General features: G+C 42.6%; 1 protein-coding gene across 1 annotated transcript in view; it reads left to right on the plus strand.

The window, feature by feature from the left end:
- Positions 1–733: 733 nt before the first annotated feature.
- Positions 734–23,185, plus strand: part of Strn (striatin) — an 80,719-nt gene continuing 58,267 nt past the window's right edge. The window contains exon 1 of the mRNA XM_032908894.1: positions 734–1,082. Coding sequence (XP_032764785.1) covers positions 849–1,082 — 234 coding nt within the window. The 5' untranslated portion in view covers positions 734–848. The remainder of the gene's footprint in view (positions 1,083–23,185) is intronic.

The raw sequence follows: 23,185 nt of genomic DNA on the forward strand, positions 1-23,185 counted from the left end.
TGCCGCAAAGAGGGGGAAAATGAGATTGAACAGGCAGCACTTGTTACTGGAGATCTAAAACTTTTGCAGAATTTACCGGCAGGATTACTACAGAGAAAGGGACTTTTCATACCAATACTTCAGACTAAGTGTTAAACTAGAAATTAGAAGAAGCCCCCCACGGCAAATGTTGAACTTTTGCAGAAAGATAGAGGACCAGAGTGCCTAAGGGAAAACTGGTCTGTTAACAAGCACTGAGCCCCTCAGGAGATGAAAGGCAGGCTCTGTGACAACCCTTAGTCCAGGGGTGTTGAGGCTTTGATGAACCCCCAAATGGGCGACGAAGGGGCAGACGACCGGATGATTTGCCCAGAGCCTATTTCCTAACAAAGCGACCAGGAAGCCAAAAACTAAGTGCAGCTGGGGCTGGTACTTGGCTTGATAACTTCCGCGTGTGAGTATGCAACAGGGAGCGCCGCCCGCGAACTTCCGCATGAAAGGGGCCAGCCGCGGCGCGACCCTAGGGGCATCGGCTGGCTGCACCTCTGAGGAGGAAACCCGCGCAGCCCTGAGGGGAGGGCGTGGCGAGGAAAGGCGTGGCTTCAGTCCCGCCTCCGAGAGACGCAGGCCTACAGGCAAGCAGGGTTCGCCACGCCCCAGGACTACATTTCCCGGCAAGCCCCGCGGGCCGCAGTTGACCCACTTCCCGGCCCGTCACGGGCTCGCCCGGCCCCCGCGCCCGGGCGGCTGCTCCCTGCTGACTGGGGTGTGGGCGGGGAGTGGCGGAGGGAGGAGGCAGAGCTGGCCGCCGCAGTTTGCCGCCGCTGCTGGGCGCCTAGGCAGAGCTCCCCGGGGTTCGTGCGGCCGCCATGGACGAGCAGGCGGGGCCCGGCGTCTTCTTCAGCAACAACCATCCGGGAGCTGGCGGTGCTAAGGGGCTCGGGCCTCTGGCGGAGGCTGCAGCGGCCGGAGACGGAGCGGCTGCGGCGGGGGCGGCCCGAGCTCAGTACAGCCTCCCGGGGATCTTGCACTTCCTGCAGCACGAATGGGCCCGCTTCGAGGTGGAGAGAGCCCAGTGGGAGGTGGAGCGGGCGGAGTTGCAGGTAAAGACCCTCCCGGCCTGGCGGTCTTCATCCCGCCTCTTCTCTCTCTTCTGCCCCGCCCCGGACCCTTCACCCCCTCCCCCAGCCCGCTTGCGTCCCCTCCCCCTTGCCTGGCTCCCATCACTTCCAGAATCTCATCCCCCTTCCTCCAGTCACCTTTGACTTTTCTGATCCCACTTCCTTGAGCCTGTTTTCCCACTCCTTCTGATCCATTTACCCTCCCGGCGCCTTTTTGTCGGCTGTTTCCCACTCTCAACTCCCGTGCTTGCTTGTTTCCACTGTTTGCCATGCCACATCTTGGGTTGCCTGTCCCTTTCGGTTTACTGATTGGATTGACAGTAGTTTTGAGAGACTCCGAGCAAATCATTCTGGCTCCACATGACGCACCCTAGGTCTAGAGACATTCCCCGCAAAAGGTTTTGGCAGTTGACTACTACTCACTCACTCTGCAAGAAAGGTGACCAGAGACAGCAACACAAGTTGTATCAGCGAGGCCTTGGCTTTCCGCGAGAAACTGACGTAGGGCTAGGGTGTTACAGGCAGTATCAGCTTTATGTCTGAAAGTGTTTCCCTTTCTGCCCTTCCACCCCATCCCGCATTTGGTTTGGAATCATAGGTTTCAATGCAGGATCTGACTGAAGGGAGCCAGAAAATGGGCAGAGGTGGGACACCTTTTTACAGAATCTAAAACTTCCCAAGAGTTGGTTTTTATGGCCAGTGCTTTGCAAGCCTGACATGTACTTTAAAGGGAACTGAAGGGGCTTCAGTGCTACATCGCCCCCTTTCATAACCTGCAAGGTAAAGAAAGTATGACTATCTGAGAGGAGCTGTTGTGGGCCTGAGAAGGATGAAAGGTTGACACTTCACTGGCCATTCTGAGTTGGTAAGTAGGTTTTCTCTGACTGTTTATAAAACTTCCAACACACACACACACACACACACACACACACACACACTAATTTCCAGAGGAACTCAGAGAGCTGTGAATTGTTGTGCCTCACTGTTTTATGAGCTAAGCCTGTATGCTTATGAAATTTAAGTACAGTTTTAGTTTGTGAAGCACTTGAAGTGTGTTCCTTTTTTTGGTCCATCTTTTTTTTTTTTTGGCACAAAAAACTTAAAGAGAAAGAAACATGCTGAAGAGACTCAATTGCAGATGCATCCTGCTTTGGTGAGGCTCATGTGGCCACAGAAGGAGCAAACAGGCAAGGTTATAGTAAATAGGTCTCTGATAAAGGCTATGCTTGTGTCCAGCTCTGTGACCTTGAGGATATTCTGTGACCTCTCTGGGCTTCAGTTTCATCCTTTACTTATTCAGCACATGGCTCAGGCCTGGTTAAATGTCTGCCTTGTGTATCCAGACTCCAGCGAACAAAACTGGAAAAGCTGCTGCCCCCTTCATGGAGCTTCTGAAGGCGAACAGTCAGTGGATAAAGCTGTGTGAAATAGCCTATAGTTGGGCTCTTCGAGGGAAAGTAAGAATACAAGAGTATAGTCACTTCTTGGGAGGTGGGTATGGGCAATCGAATGAAGTAAGGTAGTGGCCTGTATGGTTTCTTCTGTTTCTGCAGTTATGTGGTTTGTGTTCTTTGCTGACTTTTTAATACCTACTGTTAGGTATAAGTCTGTTTGATATTTGTAAGTCTTCTAGTGATGGCTGATCTCGTACCCAACCAAGTGACTGAGAGTACACAAAAAGTCTGGTGCTTTGACATTTACCTTCCCTGGCAATGCATTCTGCAGATGAACTTATGGAGGGGTTCAGGTCAAGGGCCAACTCTCATGCATGGTTGCTGGAAATGATTTTTGTTTGTTTCTGCTTAAATTTTAGCATATTTTGTAGTTTAGGGAATGTAGAACAAATGACACTAATCTGGTAAAAACGGGCAATAAGACAATGTTTGCCTTCCTGTGTGTAGGTATGGGGATTTACAGACTAGCCTATGTTTGCTCATTCTCTGAGGCTTCAATTTTAAAGTTAATTAGTCTTTAATTTTTCCACACACATCCAGATTAACTTCAGGTAAGATTCCTGTTGTTCCTTATGTTAAGAACACTACTTATTTTTTTTTTAAATAGCATCTTTTGATTTATGTTCTAGAAAGTTTTTTAAAAAAATCATAGAATTTTTTTTATAAATAAAATAAATATTATTATCGCAGGGTTTGCAATAATACATGGTCTTTGTACCATTCGCAGAATTACAATTTTTAAAAAGCATGTACTTTTAGGTCAACATTAAATTTGATTTTCCCTTTCTGTACCATTGGGCTTTTCCTAGGGGGGGGGGAAGACAAACAGTATAAAGTAAAAGAGTTAAATGAGTTGCAGTGACACATACCTGTGTCCTTTTAATTTTTAAAACTCTTCCCAAGCCATTAACACCAAAGTCAACAGAAGTGCCTTTAAGGTTCAGTCTCATTTGTCTCTACAGGAACCTGTCAGTCCTGCTCCTTCAAGTTGTCAGGGGTGAGTTGTGAAAGGCAGCCCAAGTTCTCATCTGTCTGGGCAGCCTGTGTCACTTCCTCCCTCCTGCAGATGCTGGGAAGGAGAAAGGAGTCATATCAATCAAAACATTTTTTTTTTTTAATTTCCTTTTTCCTCCTCTCCCATGTTAGTTAATGGATCATCCCCCCCACCAGCCATGAGAATTGGTGATTCACAAGAGAACAGAGATTATCAAGGTATTACTGAGTTTTGTGTTTGAAAAAGGAATTGAAAGAATACTATTTGAAAGGTTTTTTTTTTTTTTTTTTTCACGTATGAGACATGGTGCCCAAGACCCCAAAGAAGCTTGAATCCTAATCAGTATGGGGGAGATTGACTTTCTTAGAACAGCCTGAGAAGATTCAGCAGTAAATGTGGAAAGTCGGGAAGTAATCACAACCCTAGGCTTAGTCATTTGAAAGTTACCTTCAGAAAAGCAAACAGGTAATAGAGTGACCGTAGATTTTGACGATATACAGGCGGAAGGAGGAGGCTGTGGTTCTGTCTACGTGGGAGTGGTAGAATTGTTAGATCAACTAGTAGAGGGCATGTGGTATAGAGGCTCTGGGCTGGAGTGTTTATGAATCTAGATCTTGGCACCAATGATTTGTATCTCATTTAGCAAATATTTTTCAAGTCTATACATCATGCCAGGTCCTGTTTTAGGCATGGAGAAGATATAAGATCTTATCTCGTGCAATTTAAATGATAGGGTCAGATAAACAGTGAATACCTGCTACATTGCAAAGTCTTACATGCTCTGCTAAAGTAAAGGGATAGGAAGAAGTCATCATAGACTGAGAGTTAGCGAGCAGAATCCTTCCAAGGCCGTACCTGAGAGTTAAAACAGCCAAGAGAAGGGAGGGTGCTTAGAATATCACAGGGACAACAATGGGGCAAGTGTGGCCAGAGTGGAGGAGGAGTGGAAGAAATGATGCCGAGGAAGATACTGATCCTGCTTCCTGTAAAGACTTTGAATTTTGGCTGCATCTGGTGGCACAGGCCTGTAATCTCTGCTACTTGGCAGACATAAGGTGAGAGACATCACAAGTTGAAGGCTGGTCTGGGTTATAGAAGGAATTCAAGGGTAGCGTGGACTCTTAGTAGGTCTAGCTTCAAATGCAAAGTGAAAAGAAGACTGAGACCAGAGCTCCGAGGTAGAGGGTTTGCGCAGAGTATGCAGGGCTCTATGTCCAACCCCCAGTACCAAGAAAACAACCACCGCTGGGCTTCACTTCTGCAGGTTGGGCAACCATTGGAATGTATTGAAAAAAGGAGCATCTTTAAAACGAACCCTTAGCAGGAGTTGAGAATATGCCCCAGGAGGTGGGAAAGAAGAAGCAGGAAGGGTGTTTAGGAGTCTATAAATTAATTGAGGCCTGAGTGGAGAGGTAGTGGTGGGTTTTTTTGCATGTACAGTTTGTTTATGTATCATTAAAACATAGTAGGTTCTGAACACAGGAAGACAGCTCACTAGTCAGTGTGCCACGCGCGCATGGGTAGGATGTGAGGTGTGAGGATAAGGGGACTGAAAACAATTCAACACTTCGGTCCTGCATACCTTCGAAGGATAGCTGAGATGCATTGAGCACATAAATGGAAGATGTAAGAACTTAAAAACGATTGCGTTTTGTTAATTACAGCAGTTATTTTACGTATCACAAAATGCAACAATGACAGACCTGTTAATAAATCTATACTCTAAGCTCACTGTTATATTTCATGCCTATAAAACATATATGCCAAAAATATGACCTGTCAGAGCCTTAAGTTACCTTGTGAGAATTAAGTGAGATCATTTTTAAGTCTCCAGTAGGTGCCTGGTCTATAAATCAAGTGAATGGTAGCAAACACACGAGGTCACTTTTTCTCCTGTTTATTGCCTCCAAGAAAATGCCAATCTTCAATCTTAAACTCACCTCAGACCAGACCTCGATGGCGCCTTCTCGAGCCCATGCAGTCGGACATTCAGGGCCTGGTGCTGGCATTAAAGTCGTTTAACAGGAATGGATGGCGGCAGCTAAACTTTATGAATCCAATCTCACCTTTGCATTACACCTTGGATAACAGATTGTGGATATTTGTAACCATTTTATAAGATGGATTTATCTTTTTCTTTTAAATTACTTTTAAGCTTGGAACAAATGAACCCTCCTTATATCATTTTGTGAATAGGTTTTTAAACTTTATAATTTAAATTTTCATAATCTTCAGTTATATTTTTGGAAAGATTACAGGGGTTTTTACTCTTTTAAAACATATGCTTTTGTCATTTCACTTCAGTGTTTCTTCACCTTAATGACAATCTTAGAATAATCTGTTCCCTGGGCCTCATCCAGACCAATTGAATCAGAGTCATAGAAATTATGGCCCTAGCATTAGCATTTTTTGAGCATTTGTTAGTATTTTTTTTTTTTGTGTGTGGTTCAAATATGTACAAAGATTGAAGATAAATGCTTAGTTTGTTTCTATTCTCTCTCTCTCTCTCTCTCTCTCTCACACACACACACACACACACACACAGTGTATAAAGTTTGGCAGTTTTCAACATGTGTTGGCATTTAGTATATGGGTGCTTTTTATAGACTGAGATATAATTTCTGTTAATTTCCATTGTTCTTTCTGATGATAGCTAGCATTTATTTTAGGCAGCAGCCTATTATCATTTGAATCACCTCCCACTGACATAGACATACAATGACAGGGTAATCTTTGAGGTGGAATGAACTTTGGAAGTAACTCCAAACTTTGTAAGTAACAAGAGAGGTTAAGTGACCAGGAATGAAGTAGGTTTTGAAAAGCCCTGTCACTTCTGTCTCCAGATATTTTGACAGGCTTTTCTCTTTCTAAAGTCTTTTCAGATTCTTACCTCCTCTGCCGCCTCTCCTCCTCCTCTTTTGTCCTCTTCCTTTAGATTCAACCCAGGGCTTGGCACATGCTAAGCACCCCGTCTACCACTCAGCTGAACTCAGCCTCAGCGTCTCTGTTAGGAAGCCTTCTGAAGTAATCAGTCATACTGATACTTATTGGTTTTTGTAATTTTTTTTTAATCTAAAACATTTTAGAGACTTTAATGTGTTTTTTGTTGCTTTCTGGTTTGTGGAACACATTTACATTTTCCCACTGTCTTTGATATTTTGTCTTTCATTAATTTTTGGGAGCATGGGTTTCTGTTTGCTTTGCATTTTGTTATACTCAAAATCTCATCTTGCAGAATATCTGACTATAGTTTCTTTAGATAGACCCTTGGCTGCATTTTCTTGCCCTCTTGGGTTTCTGAGTGTGCACGTATGTATCTTCCGTCTCCTCTTCTCTACGCTTTTCATCTTTATATTTTCACATTTTATTCTGGGTAATGTATTCTGACTTTTCTCTCAGTCCGTCATCCCCTCTTCAGTTCATTTCAGTGCGTTGTAGTTATGCAGTGACTTTTAGGTTGGGTCATTTGACACTCATTTTGGTTCCTTTTGCAGGCTGGTTCTTGTTTTGTTCTTTGATGGTGTCTCGTTCTTTGCATGTATTTCCAGAATGACCTTTTAAACGCGTGTGTGTGTGTGTGTGTGTGTGTGTGTGTGTGTGTGTGTGTGTGTGTGTGTGACTTTTAATTTGGTGTCTCCAAAGTTGCTCGGTTTGAGTGGACTGTCTGGGTGCTGGGTTTAAGTGGACTGTCCGGGTGCTGGGTTTGAGTGGGCTGTCCGGGTGCTGGGTTTGAGTGGACTGTCTGGGTGCTGGGTTTGAGTGGACTGTCCGGGTGCTGGGTTTAAGTGGGCTGTCCGGGTGCTGGGTTTTGGGTGTCCGGGTGCTGGGTTTGAGTGGGCTGTCGGGGTGCTGGGTTTGAGTGGGCTGTCCGGGTGCTGGGTTTGAGTGGGCTGTCCGGGTGCTGGGTTTGAGTGGGCTGTCCGGGTGCTGGGTTTGAGTGGACTGTCCGGGTTCTGGGTTTGAGTGGACTGTCCGGTTGCTCCTTGCTCACAGTGACTTGTTCCTTTGTGTTTTTGCCTTATCTTGGTGTACTGCTCACTGTCCTTGGAAAAGTATAGGAGTATTCTGAGTTTTCAAAGGTTCTGTATTTGCTTTTTTTTTTTTTTAATAGATTACTGGTAATTGGAGGCATTATTAGTCCAGCACTAGTTTAAACAAAAGTCATTGCTTGAGGCATTTGGACTTCTGTCTGCTGAGACCTGGGTTGTAAATGTACTTGAGAACAAATACACTCACTGTCTTTCCTGATGGTCATAAACCCCTTAGTGTCTAATCTAAACGTGCAGTATGTCGCCCGTCAGTGTCCAGTCTGGATGGGCTGGTTTGGGCTTTGCCTTTCGGTTTCTGTCGGCCTGTTCTGCTGGGTCTGTATACGAAAGCTCCTGTGTCCTGACCTCACTGGCTCCTCCCAGCCTCTTTAATTTGGATCAGATAATTTTTTGCTATCTTGTCAATATTATGTCGCTTTAAAGAAAATTGAAATATTTTGTCCAGAACTTTTAGCTATTTTCAGTAGGAAAAGTTGCTGAATTCTCTGGTTTTAGTTTCAAAATCTAATAAGAATGCCCACAATATATGTCTCGGGGGGAAAGTCATACTCCGAGCACTCCCTTCTATCAAAAGATATGCCCGCTCAGTCCTAAACTTCCTTGTCTGTGTTTGGTTTTTCTTGCTGCACGGCCCTGCTGTGTAGCCCAGTCTGCGCCAGCCGCACCGCTCTGTTCACAGACCTTGGAGTTCTGGTGGCAGGGAAGACCAACGGTTTTCCGCCAAAGCAGTTGTCCTTTAGGCAGATTGAAAGCAAGAAACTCTTCACTTTGTGCTCTCAGAGTAAATAATCCGGATGGCTTTCCCTTTGCTACTTGATGCAGCTATGCCGTTTGAGTTATGAAATCTGCCAATGGTGTCCAAGTTTCAGTTTTGGTCCATTAAAAAGAAAACAAACCAACCTTACCCTTGGGATCCGTAGAGATTCTTACCTGGGGTGCCTTTCCAAATGATGACACAGGCTTTAACCATCATAACTTGGCAGTGTGAGACGCGGGCCTTAGAGCCAGACAGCCCCTCTCACTTAAGACTTTCAGTTTTTGTAGGCTTCTCTTTTATTTATAAACTGTTGGTGTGGGTACACACATCAAGCCGGATAGTTAAAAGGTTTAAGACATAGGAAGTATGGGCCAGTGAGATTGCTTACCTGGGAAGTATGCTTCCAAGCCTGCCAACCACGTGGTGTAAAGGGAGAACCAACTGCTGTCTTCTAACTTCCACACTGGAGCAGGCATCTGTGCATTTGCTCATGATAACAATGAAGCCTGTGGTATTGCAGTGCATACAGGTGGTCTAGTCGGTTAGCTCCACTTAGTTGAGATGTCTCTCCACAGACTGCATGAGTTTATATTGTCTATTTAGCGTGCTTTAGAAGCCAGCAGTCTAAATGATTCGGTTGTCATAGTAGCTGCTATCCTGTCTTTGCCCTGTATGGATTGAGAACTGTAACTGGGGCGTTGATGCTAATGATGCTAGAGACGGCAGTAGTAGAGGGCGCCAAGCTTGTATGCACTGGGCATAGAGGAAGGCAGGGCAGCTGAGGAAGAGGATGGAAAGGGGAAAGAGAAGCCTGGGCCCTGGCAGACAGGAGTAAAACTACACAGCTCTCTAACTCTTAGACGATATTAGGATACTATTTGAATGTTTTATTTAAGCGTTTGTAATTGTAGAGTTCTTGAGTGTCTTTCCCAACCCTGTGTTTCTGTTTATTTTCTGTCCCATTCTTTAGACTAAGAATATTTTGTCCCTTAAGGAAATTTAGAATATAAGTAGTCTCAGTCTATGTAAGTATAGACTTAGTTTGAACTGAGTTTTAGTCCCTAATCCAGGGCCTGTTTGCTGACCAAAGCCTCCTATTTCATTGATTTCTCTGTGTAGTTGCTTCTGGTTTCAATGAGCTGGATAAATCATAACATTTATGATTATACATGTTTTGAGTGGCTATCAAAATATAAATTCTCATCACTTGAAAAGTTTTTTCCTTCAACTTGGAGAGTTAATGATATACAGAATAAATTAATATTGTCAGGGTCTCAAAATAAGTCTTAGACAATTTGTGTTCCTCAGAAGTATTTAAGTGTGTTCTCTAGAGCCCATCCTATCCCACGTGGCTCAGGCTGAGCTTAAACTCTGTGTCGTGCAGAATGGCCTTTAACTTCTGCTCCTCCTGCATACTGGGGTTCCAGCACACGCCCTCATGCCTGCCTACATAGGCAGTGGTGGAGATGAAACTACCACTTTTACGTTTTGTGTAGGGAATACTGAAGTCAGACTTTAGTTTTTAAAAAAAAATTTCAAATTTGGAGCCTACGAATTTTGTTCCAAGGCTAGTAGTTTAATTAGATACATTAATTAGATCACATGACTACATGTAGTTCAGTGTAGTTTGTATGTGTCGTGGAATTTCGCATAGTGTCTTGTTTATTAGGTTTTTCTTTGCCAGTTCTATGTGTGCTGTGTGAGGGCAGAATGATGAATACGTCAACTGTGTATTTGCTCTTATGCCAAAAGTTAAGGTTTAACTTTGATTACATAACGTTATCTGAACAACATGATGGGCAGTAGAAAATATTGGCGTGCTTAGAAGGACATTTGATTGCATAGTAAGCTGAAGGCCGTGTGAAAAGGATCACTTTTTTCGGGAGATGGAGTGGGAAGGAAAGCAAGGGCCTAGGTAGGAGCGGAGGAAGGTGACGCTTGGGAAGTAAGTGTTGTAAGTTTGATGGAGTAGGTATTTTGGGTGTGGCAGATGTGTTCTTGGCGTAAATACACTGGAGAGATCCTTTCCAAGGAAGGGCCCGAGGGAATGTCTCACCACTGATCACACAGGCTCCATTAGCACGCATCTGTACGTGATAGAAATTGGACCCAGTACACTGTATCTGCTTTGGAGAAGCAGACCTGACGTCAGATTCCACAAGGTAATACCAGTTTCTCTTGATGGAAAAGTACCACACTGTGTGAATTGTTCTCATTCTTTTTATTTGTTTTGCTTACGCTTCCTAAATGAGAAGGTTGTGTAGTGAGCAAAGGAGCTTAAATTATAGGCGCAACCCAAACCTGCTCCTAAGGAATGTGGATTCCTTTAAGGCTAAGGGAGCAAGGAGGAGCCTGGAGATCTGGGTCGGCGCAGTTAATGAACCTGAGAGAATAGGGTTAGTCAAGGAAGGCATCGTCCTCTCAGGTCAGCACACTGCCTTGCTCTCTGTCTTCATCACCCTCTAAGCAGTGAAGGTCTGTGTATTGAGAGCCATGTGTCAGATACATTGCCAGTATTTTAAACTTACAATTTATTTTAAATCTTACAAAACTTGATGTAGAAGGTATTAACCATTCCTTAATAAACAGGTAAAAAAATGAGAAAGGGTTAATGTTATATCACAGAAAAAGGTTAATGGCAGTTCTGGGCGCAGGAAGTAGGACATATTTTGATAATTTCCATTTTCTTTCATACTTCTTGGTCAGTGTATAGAAATGTTTTGTTTACTAAATTCTGATCATCATCAAGATTCAGTTACTTTCTCTGGAAAAGTAACTGTTGTGTGTTTGACTTCTACACACAAACAGGAGCGTGTACTCTGAGAATATATATACACCAGAAGCAGTTAATGCAGTCCAGACCAGTGAATGATTCTGTTGCTAGAAAAGATGCTCAACACATTATCTTTAAAATTTCAAGGTACAATATATTTGTATAGTTATTTGTCAATGTAAGACCAGGTTTGTCCTTCACTTATTTTAATGAGTACCAGCTAAAGGGGCTAGAAAGGTGACTCAGTGGTTAAGAGCACTGGCTACTCTTCTAGAGGACCAGGGCTCGATTCCCAGCACTTACATGGTGGCTTACAACCATCTGTAACTCTAGTCCCAGGAAATCGTCTGCCCTCCAAGGACACTGCATGCACGTGGCACAGACATATATGCAGGCAAAACACCATACATAAAAATAATAAATAAAATGTTTAAAAAAACCATTTACAGTTCTGTGTTGTCATTCTCAAGTAAGCCACAAATTATACTGTTTATGATCTTTAGTTTTGGTTTTCCTTCAGTAAAGCACACTGAGTGAAAACATCCCGGGGTTTTTGTGCCCTGGTATTAACACAGTTGTTTCTCCCACATCTGTTGTGATAGCGCTATTCTTAGTGGCTCTTCCTTTCCTGCCTGCCCAGAATCCCCCTATCCATCCATCCACCCCTGCCTTCTTCCTGCCTTGCCTTCCCTCCCCTTCCTAAGTCATCCCGTGAAACTCAATTAAATCATAACACATGAACATTTTTGACAAGAAAACCAGTTGACTTTTTTTGTGGTGGTTTTGTTTTTTGAGACAGGGTTTCACGGTAGCTCTTGCTATTCTGGACCTTGTTCTGTTGACCAGGTTGGCCTTGAACTCAAGACGTCTGCTTGCCTCTGTCTCTGGAATGCAGGGATTAAAGGCTTGCACCACCAGGCCCAGTCCAGTTGACTCTTGATAAGTGTATACAATTCTATGACAATCAAAGTATATGGAAGACCTGTAAAGAATGGCTATTACGTGACTATTGAACATGCTCTGGGGTTCTACCAAACAAGAAAAACCTACGGGTTAGTCTATAAAGTAGGTTAACAGAGATTCGTGACGGAACTCCTATCATACTGTCTGTCTCATACGCTGCACAGTTGATCTAGTTCACTAGATTTTGAGTGACAGAGGGTTTTATTTTTTAAGGTCTGGCAGAGTGACTGGCATATAATAGTTAATCAATAAATCCTCCTCTTTTCTTCTTTCTTCCTCCTTTTCTTCCTCCTCCTCTTCCTCCTCCTCTTTTCTCCTTTCCTCCTCCTCTTCCTTCTCTTCCTCTTCCTCCTCCTCCTCCTCTTCTTCCTCCTCTTCTTCCTCTCTTCTCCTTTCCTCCTCCCGTTCCTCCTCATCTTCTTTTGTTTTGTTTTTGAGACAGCATTTCTCTATGTAGCCCCAGCCATCCTAGAGCCCACTTTGTAGACCAAGCCGACCTTGAACTCAGAAATCCATCTGCCTCTGCCTCCCCAAGTGCACAGGTGTGAGCCACCACCACCCAGCCCTAATAAGTTATTCTTTTTTTCGGAGCTGGGGACCGAACCCAGGGCCTTGTGCTTGCTAGGCAAGCGCTCTACCGCTGAGCTAAATCCCCAACCCCCTAATAAGTTATTCTTAATTGGATGAATCTTATATTCGGTTACAGTAGTATTGAATATGTGTCAACACGAACATGTATGCTTATGTTTATTCTGGATCCCATCAAATTTTTATTCTTTTTTTTTTTTTTTTTTTTTTTGGTTTTTTTTTTGAGCTGGGGACCCAACCCAGGGCCTTGCGCTTCCCTAGGCAAGCGCTCTACCACTGAGCTAAATCCCCAACCCCAAATTTTATTCTTAAAAAGCAGGTCATGTGTCTCAGACATCTGTAATATTTATGTTTTCTGGGACTACTAAATATACAGCATATACACTGTTATTAGACAAATACTTTATCTGTTCTTTTTGCCTCTACCTTGTGACTTCCACCAGAAAGAGCCATTTGAAGCAAGGCCTGTCTGCATTCTTGTCCTGCAGAGCATGGGGCCCTGCCTGCGAGATCATTTTGACAGGGTCCATTTCAGGAATGCCACTGCCTTCCTAATTGCCGCTGGCTGCTCCTGCAGTAAATGGCTACAAGTGGGTGGTTTTGTTTGTGGCAGTGTGAATAAGGATTGTTCCCCACAAGCCCCTCTTACATATTGAATTCTGACCACCAGGAAATGCCTTTGGCATCTTGTCCAAAAACATCTTTATGATCTACAGAGTCCTGTAAAAGTTTTCTCTTTTCTCTCTCTCTCTTTTTTTAAGTCCACACCCTCAAATTTTCCATGCTTCTTATTCTTTCTAAATAATTAGCTGCATATTTTATTTCTCTGTGGTCTGATTTTAAATAAAAGTATTTAAGGCTAGGGAAGAAGTTTATGTCTCTTTTGTTGCTGTAGGAAGGTTCACTTGTGTAAAGCCATACTACACGTTTTAGTAAGATCAACTCAGGAGGAAAAGCCAAAACCCAAATAGCTCCCACACTCTCTAGAAAACAAACATCTAGGTGACATTACTTTATGTGTACTTTTCTAATTTTGTTTGTATATTGCTTACTAATATATTGCAGTATTTAATCTTTTTTGTACTCTGAGCCTTTAGATAAATACTAGAAATTTGTCAGTTGTCCTAGAGTTGGAATGAAACTCTTAGGTCTGAGCCTGCTTTTTTCATTAGAAATGTGCAGGCCAGAGGTTGGGGATTTAGCTCAGTGGTAGAGCGCTTGCTTAGCAAGCGCAAGGCCCTGGGTTCGGTCCCCAGCTCCGAAAGAAAGAAAAAAGAAAAAAAAAAGAAAAAAGAAATGTGCAGGCCAGCCAAATAAGTGAGACTAAAATAAAGCACCCAGGACAAGGAAACGCCCAGGTTGCTGAAGCCTCACAGAGAATGGGCCATTGGGCCAGACTTGTGTGTGTCATGTAGTCTATGCAGGGGATGCTGAGGCCTGAGGCTCTCCTGACTCCAGGGGAGCATAGTAAAACCCCTTTCACAGAAGAAAATGTGGCACTGTAGAACTTTAAAGTTCAAAAACAGTTTGTACTTTTCTTCCTGGCCTCTTAGGTTATGCTATTGTAAATTTCCCCATTTAAAAACCAGCCAACCCGTAGCAACAATGGAAACCCCTTCTCAGCCCTACTGTCTATTGTCAGTGCCTCCTGATCTCTTTGCTTGTCTAAATTTCTCCCAACAGACCACATCTGCTACCTTCAGGTATTTTTCTAGTGTTCTCTTATTTCTCCCTTCCTTTCTCTTTTAGGTTACTGTTTCTCAGTCCCCTGTGATTTTGTTTCCATTCCTCTCTATGAAGCTTGCTGAACTCCACATTATGTCCCTCCCACCCCTCACATTAGTTTAAGAGTTGCTACTGTAATGCATTCCTTTCTTAGAATAGCTCTACACCATTGTAGCTTTGCTGATACTTTTCAGTTAAAACCTGACTTGCCCAGCTTTTGCAAATGTGGGGGATGACCTGTTACTTGAAGTTTGATCATCTATTTGAAAATCACTTTTCCAAAGCTTTCTTTCACTCTCTTACCCAGCCCCTTAACCTTGGTTCAGGTCATTCAATCTTTGGCTTTCTTGTTCTCTTTCAGTCGTGCATTGGCATGTGAATGCTTTGTAGTTCTTAGAACATTTGCAATCATTTTATTTCTAGTACTCCTGTCCTTAGCAATTCACGCCCAGTGGATGAAGAAGGGCCTTCCTAAGTTTTCACCTTCAGCTTCTCTTCTGGTAGACATGGTATATGCTCTCCTGCCTCCTAAGCAGCTAAATACTAATTAAAGAGTGATTGCTTCAAATGATTCGTTTTCATTGTTTTGCCTGGTGTATATTTCAAATCTCTCCATAATAAGTCTGTTAACATTTCCTACATATTAGAGTGCTATTTTTAAACTGGAGTACTGTGATCCTTCCCTTACACATAAGCCTTATCTACTTGAAGTACTTGTTTTGTCATTTAGCTCTTAGTGTGCCACCTTACTCTGTTTAATTGCTTCTTCCAGGTCTGTTCAATTGATGCAGATATCTGTGGAGCATCTGCTAATAATACACACAGGACCATGTAGCAGTTGGAATGTAGCAGTTAAGAGCAGGGGCCATTCTCGTCCCCTTTAGGCTTTAGCAATTTCCTTTGTACTTATCTTAGTATGTGTAATGATGTTACCATACAGTGTATGCATACATTGAAATAGCCAAATAGCCCATAAGTACGTACACTTTAAAAAGTGGGAATTAGCCAGGTGTAGTGGTACACACCTGTCTTTAATTCCAGCACAGGCAGGGAGAGGCAGGCAGAGGCAGGCAGATCTTTTCAAGTTTGAGCTCAGCCTAGGCTACATAGTGAATTCTAGGCCAGCCAGGACTACAGAGTAGGAGTCTATTTTTAAAAAGCGGGGGTTGGGGGTGAGGGCAGAGATTACATAATAATATAAAAATAGTAGTATTAAAACAAAAGGGGGGAGATTAGAAAGGCAACTCTGTTCCTGACTAAAATACACTTTAGCTGGAGAATGCGATCATCGTTTTGGAAGATGAAGAAATCTTTAGGCAAATGACTGTTTTTGTCATCTTTGATGCAATAAAAATTAAAATATTAGGCAAACTAATACTATATAAGTTCAGTCGTATTTCACCAATCTTGTAAAGGACAGGAGCAGAATATAAGGAATAGAAATCATAAGAAAATCGACTCATTGTCCTGGAGTCAGGTCTTACCCAGCTGTTTCCTCCTGCTGTCTTTCAGCTCCATGTACCAGTGTGGCGCCGAGCCTTACTGTTTAGTGAGAGAACTCTGTTTAGGCTGTGTGGAGACCAGGGTCAGAATACCAGACTCCTGCAGAGGTGTTCTGTTTGTCCAAAGGCACTGGACTTGCATCTGACCGTTCCAAAGTCATTTTCAACACCCAAGTTTTCAAGGAAAATTGTGTTGAATTCTTCACTGGTGTTTTGGAATTGAGTTAGGAATTTGTAGACTCTAAAGACTGAAATACTTAGTGTTAAATTTGTGTCATAGTTACATTGTGGTCTAGTTTTTTGTTTTGCTTTTGCTTTGTGGTCTCTTGTGTTTTGACTGAATAACGCTGATTGATAACATTTTATTTTGTGTATTAGACTTTAGAAGAAGAAAATAAATATTGTGATCATTGACATTCAGGTAGTTATGGGTATGTTTATTTTAATCATTCTGTGTTAGTTTAAAAACTCTATAAATATGCTTTAATATTATAGAAAGAGTTGGAATATAAGTTATCAAAAAACTATCAATATTCTACAAAATAAAAAACTTTAAATTTACAATTCAAAGTTAAATTTAAATCTTATTTTTAAAAACTAATATTTACATTTAGAAGAAATTATTTAATATTTAAAGTGGGTCTATGTACACACATATACATATTTATTACATATATATGTATACATACACATCAATCAAGATGATAGAAAAATATACAGAGATTTCTCTCTAAACCGTCTACAAAATTTTTTACAGATAAATTTTACTTAGAACTTTTTGAAAATATTTCTAGATTGTACCTGTGCATGCCCGTGAGCACTCTTGATGTTTATCATGTCTACATTTACCTTGGAGATAGCTGGGTTTCTCATGTTTCAAGTTTTTACAATTAATGTTTTCCTTCTTTCAGTAACTATCTTGTACTTAAAATACCTAGAATATACCTAAGTATTTCTAAGCTTCATTTCTGGTACAACTGGATCTTTTTCATTACATTCTGCCTTTTCTGGAGAAACCCTTTAATCCTTGCCATGTTTCATCCCAGTTGGGTTTCTTTCGTTCTTCCTTGTTAAATTATATCCTGCTTAGAGTTCTCAACCTAACACAAACCAGCGTCATCTGAGAAGCAGTACCTGTGACAGTACCTGCTCAGATCGGCCCATAGGCAAGGCTTTCTTGGTTAATGGTTGATGTGGACAGGCCCAGCTGACTGTGCATGGTGCCACCCCTGGGTAGGTGGTGCTGAGCTGTGTAGGAAAGCAGGCAGAGCAAGCCGCACAAAGTGTTGTAACTGTTAAGTGACAACATTTATAGCCTATGTTTAGAATTTTAGAATTTTCTACAGGTTTATAGTAGAAACTCTGTCCTTCATAAGTTGATTTCATATATCTACTTGTTGGTTGTTACTATAATAAATAAAATACTGTGTCTATGGCTAAGAAACGATATTACAGGAAAAAGTTATTATAGAGGAATGTGGGCAGGCCATGTATGAGATGAGACTTGGCCCTCATTTGATGAGGGCTCAATGGTTTTATTATTTTATCTTACATGCTTCAGATTCTAGAGAATTAGGCTTTATTAATCAAGCTTACAAGGAATTATGTACTGATTTTAAAACTGACAGGCGTTTCATCATTCCACTGACCAGAATCTTTGTAGCTTCTATCCAAATCCTTTTGGTAGAGAACCTGGGAAATAGATAAGCAAGAGTTGTTTTGGAGAACTTGGATTAGCTGGATATCCTGAGGAGCTGCTTCTCTGTAGCGCACAGCTCTCTAGAGATCCCAAATCCTGTCTCTGAGACCATTCTTACACTGGCTTGTCATCTTTACCCCCTCCTCACAGAGTCGGCCTTTGTAGTATCATTGTTACTTTGGAAGATTGGGTGGGCTAGTGGAGTGGCTTAGTTGACAAAGTGCTTGCTGGGCAAACATGAGGATCTGCGTTGGATAAAACTACATGAAAGCTGAGGGTGCTGGTGCAGGCTTGTCATGCCAGTGCTGGGGAAGCAGGACAAGGCAGCCAGTCCCGCTGAGTCAGCAAGCTCCACGGTCAGTGAGGGACCCTGACTCAAACAGTGCAGTGCAGAGTTACTGAGGAAGAGACCAAGCATAACCCCTGGCCTTCCTTCCCACTTGTACGCGTGAAAACCAGGCTGTAAAATGAATCGGTTACACCACTGGCCTCAAGATTCAGGGCCACCTTACCTGAACTTGAGTTTTCCAAGTTTTTATAATTGACCTGCTTTTAGAATATATTTAGAATAGGGAAGCTCTAACCAAATACCAAGTACTTTCTGCTGATTTTGTTAAAATGAAAAAAAAAGAAATAGTATTGGGTTTCATGGAGTCAACTTATGTCCTGCCACTTTGCTTAGTCTGTGGGTGATTATCAGAATTTTCCTGTTTCCTTGAGTGTAATGCATATATAATCGTTCAGTGTATAAGACATTTTTCTGCCTTTTCTTTTAAATGATACATGTATACAGTTGTATAAATGTTTTTCTTCCTGTATTAATGAAAGCGATAACAGCCATCTGGATCAACTTCAAGTATTTTCCCCAAGTGTAATTCTGAGGTGTTTTAAAGTAGGTGGTGCTGTCCATATCTAAAAGGCATAATCTTGATTGCTAGAATTCTGAATATTGGAATATGGAAAGATCAAAATCTCTAAACTTTAAAAAACCCTAAAAGTGACAATCCCAAGAGGTTAAGATTCTTGATGTTGTAATTCTGGACGTGAAAGTCATGAAAACCACAGTTCCTAAAGGAAATGAAGAGGTTATATAAGAAGGTAGGGAGCCGGGAGTGTAGCTCAGAGGTAGAAAACTTGTCTAGTGCCTGGGAGACTCTACATTCAGTCTAACTCTACGTTTAAAAAATAGCTGTAACTATGGCTAGCTGGTAAAGTGCTGCCACCCTGCCTCTGAGTTCCCTGGAGCCCACGTGGTGAATGAGAGAACTGGTTCTCACAGGCTGTCTTCTGACCTTCACAAGCACTCCTACACACACCCTCATTCGCCTGGATACCCGCATTGTTCAGGTGAATTGAATACTTAGAAACCAGGGGAAGCATCATTGTTTTTCTGAGTGTTTACCGTTGGGAGGTTAGTGTATGAGTGATTTGTCAGTGTTCTTATCAATGTACAGAGAGCCACTGACTTTAAGAAGGAGCAGTACTACTTAGAAAACCAATGCAAATGGAAAGTGATGCCCATTTTAAAGAAATGAAAAACTTAACTATCTATTGCACTGTGAGACTTCTAAGTGTGGCTAATTGTTGGGGCAGCTAGCTGAAGGATTACTGCCTCTTGTGGCCACTCATCATCCATATGCTTTTTCATATTTCAAAGTCCACCTTCCCTTTGTTTTTGGAGATAAGATCTTGCTGTGTCTACTTCATAGGTAATCCATTTGCCTATGAAATTTCATGAAGTCATTGTTTTTGATAGCTGAGTAATATTCCATGGTGTAGATGTACCACATTTTTTGTATCCATTCCTCTGTTGAAGGGCATCTGGGTTCTTTGCAGCTTCTGGCTATTATAAATAAGGCTGCTATGAACATAGTGGAGCATGTGTCTTTGTTGTATGTTGGGGCATCTTTTGAGTATATGCCCAGGAGAGATATAGTTGGGACCTCAGGTAGTACAATGTCCAGTTTTCTGAGCAGCCTCCAGACTGATTTCCAGAGTGGTTGTACCAGTCTGCAATCCCACCAACAATGGAGGAGTGTTCCTCTTTCTCTACATTCTCGCCAGCATCTGCTGCCACCTGAGTTTCTGACCTTAGCCATTTCTGACTGGTGTGAGGTGGAATCTCAGGGTTGTTTTGATTTGCATTTCCCTTATGACTAAAGATGTTGAACATTTCTTTAGGTACTTCTCAGCCATTCGATATTCCTCAGCTGAGAATTCTTTGTTTAGCTCTATACCCTGTTTTTAAATAGGGTTATTTGGTTCTCTGGATTCTAACTTCGTGACTTCTTTGTATATTTTGGATATTAGCCCTCTATCAGATGTAGGATTGGTAAAGATCTTTTCCCAATCTGTTGCTTGCCATTTTGTCCTAATGACAGTGTCCTTTGCCTTACAGAAGCTTTGCAGTTTTATGAGGTCCCATTTGTTGATTCTTGGCCTTAGACCATAAGCCATTGGTATTTCGTTCAGGAAATTTCTCCAGAGCCCATATGATTGAGACTTCCCCACCTTTTCTTCTATTAGTTTGAGTGTATGTGGTTTGATGTGGAGGTCCTTGATCCACCCTAAAGGCTAGGATTGCCCACGGCGCAGTCCACAGACTACATGGAGCTCAGGAAGAGGGATGCTTTACTCCTTCTTGGGGGAGGGGAGGTGTGTTCATGGAAGGGGATATGGAGGCAGGGTTTGGAGCAGAGACTGGGGGAGTGCCATTCAGAGCCTGCCCCACACATAGCTCATATATATATATATATATATATATATATATACACAGCTACCAAGACTAGATAGGATTGATGAAGCTAGGAGGTGCATGCTGACAGGAACCAAATACAGATGTCTCTTGGGAGACAGTCGGAGCATGTCAGATGCTGGCAGCAAACTATTGGACTGAGAGAGGGACCCCTGATGGAGGAGTTAAAGAGAGAGAATTGAGGGGTTGGGGATTTAGCTCAGTGGTAGAGCACTTGCCTAGCATGCGCAAGGCCCTGGGTTCGGTCCCCAGCTCCAAAAAAAAAAAAGAGAGGGAATTGAGGGACTTGCAGCCCCATGGGGAGCAACATTGAAGCTGGCTGAGCTCCCCTGGGACCAAACCCATCACCCAGGGACTATACCTGGACTGACCCATGGCTCCAGCTGCTTGTGTGGCAGAGGATGGCCTTGTTGGGCACCAGAGGAGGAGAGGCCCTTTGGTCCTGCAGGGTGAACCCCAGTGTGGGAATATGGGGGAGGGAAGGGGGGTGGATGGGGAAGGAACACCTTCATAGAAGAAAAAGGGAGGGGGGGATAGGGGTTTATGGACAGGACGCCAGGAGGGGAAATAACATTTGAAATGTGGATGGGGAAATACCCATCAAAAAAAAGAAAAAAAAAAAAAAAGAAAAAGAAAAGAAAAAAAGAAAAATCTTGCTGTGTATCTAGATTGGCCTGGAACTTGAAGTCCTCTGACTTCAACCCCAAGAGTGCTGGGATTACAGGCATGTGCCACCACATCCAACTTTCCACAGACATGTCTACAAATACATGTATGTTTCCGCAGGTGCTCCTACCTCCACAAGCCCCCACCCCCATCCCAGTTTTTCTCACTAGCCTTGCTTGGAACCCTCGAACCTGTCAGGTAGGCTAGGCTGGCTGACTGGTGAACTCCAAGGATTTTCTGGTCTTCTTTTAGTTTTTTTTTTTTTAATCATACACACACACACACACACACACACACACACACACACACACACACACACACTCTTCTTCTATATATTCGTTCATTGACACCATTTCTATAAGCTAGTGGCATACATTGTGCAAAGTCTCAGTTCTAGTTCATTGAGTGGATTTGCCACAGACTTGACCCCAAAGCAGACACAGTATCATCAATTGACTGTGTAAACCTTCTGTGTGTGTTTAAAACATTGAGGCTTAGCTGGATATCGCAGTACCCCTGTAATCCCAGCACTTTGGAGGCTGAGGCAGGAGGGTCATGGATCTAGTCCAATCAGGCCTACAGACAAGGCCGTGCCCCTCTGCTTTGTATGTTTGCATTTCCGCACATAAGCTTAACAAGGGCTCTGCTCTGAGTAGTGTTCTCAGTTTCCACTTCATAGTTTTTAGTGTGTATTCTTTGTACTAAATGATGTTTCATTATGACACATGTGCATGTCATGTATTTTGCTCTTATCTCCCTTGGCTTTTTATAACTTTTTCTCTCCTTCCTGTCTCCCATTATATAGTACTACTTGCATATGTATAGTACTCTTGTATATGTATATATGCAAATATAGATTCCTCATTTGGGAGAAATCATTCGACATTTGCCTTCATACCAGGCTTACTTCACTTAACGTGATATTTCCCTTTTTACCTGTATTCCTACAAATGGCATTGTACACACACACACACACTCACACACACACACACACACACACACACACACACACACACGCTCTTTATCCAGTCATCTGCTGACATCTAAACTGATTCTTTAGTCTGGCTATTGTGAATAGTATTGTAATAATGATGTAGATGTGCAGGGGGGATTCTACCGTATGTTGATTCTGGCTGTGTGTGGCATAGTTGAATCTTTTTATGGCTTTGATTTCCACGGTAGCTACATTGACTTCTATTCCTACCTGTAGGAGTATGATTTCCTCCCATTTCTCCCTAGCATATTTTTCTTTTCTTGATGATGGCTATGGATTGGGGTGGGATGGAGCCTCAGTAGAATCTTGGTTTCCTGATCCCTAAGGGTGCTGAACATACATTTGTTGTTGTTGTTGGTGTTAGCCATTAGAGAACCGTTAGAGAAGTGTCTGTCTGACTCATTGATTAATTAATAATTGGAGTTTTATTATTTCTGCTGTTTGTGTTTCCGAGTTCTCTGTCTATTCTAGACAGCAGTCATCTGTCGACCCCCGCTGGCACAGGTTCTCACTCTCCTGTCCCTCCTTCTGCAGCTTTTTAGTACCATGCAGCCCATTTGGCGCTTCTTATTACTCTCTTCTTTGTTAGTGATTTCAGAATCTCCTCTGCCTCCGTGTTGAGTGTTTGCTTGCGATTGCCCTGGCAGCCTTGGAGCTTCAGGCCTTACATAGGCCCTTTAATCCATTCTGCATTGATTTTTTTGCACACGAGGAAAGGGGTCTAGTTCCACTCGCTTACATTGGTTTTTGCAGCATGATTTTTGAACTAACGGGTTTGATTTTGAACATGACTTGCTGAACGCAAATCACTGCCTTCACTCCTTTTCTCTTTCCGAACTGTTGGTGGTGGGCTTGTGTCCTTTCTTCTCTCACAGTATGATCATCACTGCTATGGTAAGAGACACCTACTCATGTTTGTGTTTTGTTTTGCATCCAGCTATGTAGCTAAAGGCGTCGTCTCAGCACTTTTGGTGCCATCTTTAGGGTCCTTGTGGGATATTTTTTAAAAATCAAAAGGCTTAGATTGCCCAGTGTTATAATGCAGATATAAAGCCCCAGTGTGAGGTTGCAGATATAAAGCCCCAGTGTGAGGTTGCAGATATGAAGCCCCAGTGTGAGGTTGCAGATATAAAGCCCCAGTGTGAGGTTGCAGATATAAAGCCCCA

This window comes from Rattus rattus, chromosome 7, assembly GCF_011064425.1.
Source record: "Rattus rattus isolate New Zealand chromosome 7, Rrattus_CSIRO_v1, whole genome shotgun sequence".
In the NCBI taxonomy this organism is placed as follows: domain Eukaryota; kingdom Metazoa; phylum Chordata; class Mammalia; order Rodentia; family Muridae; genus Rattus; species Rattus rattus.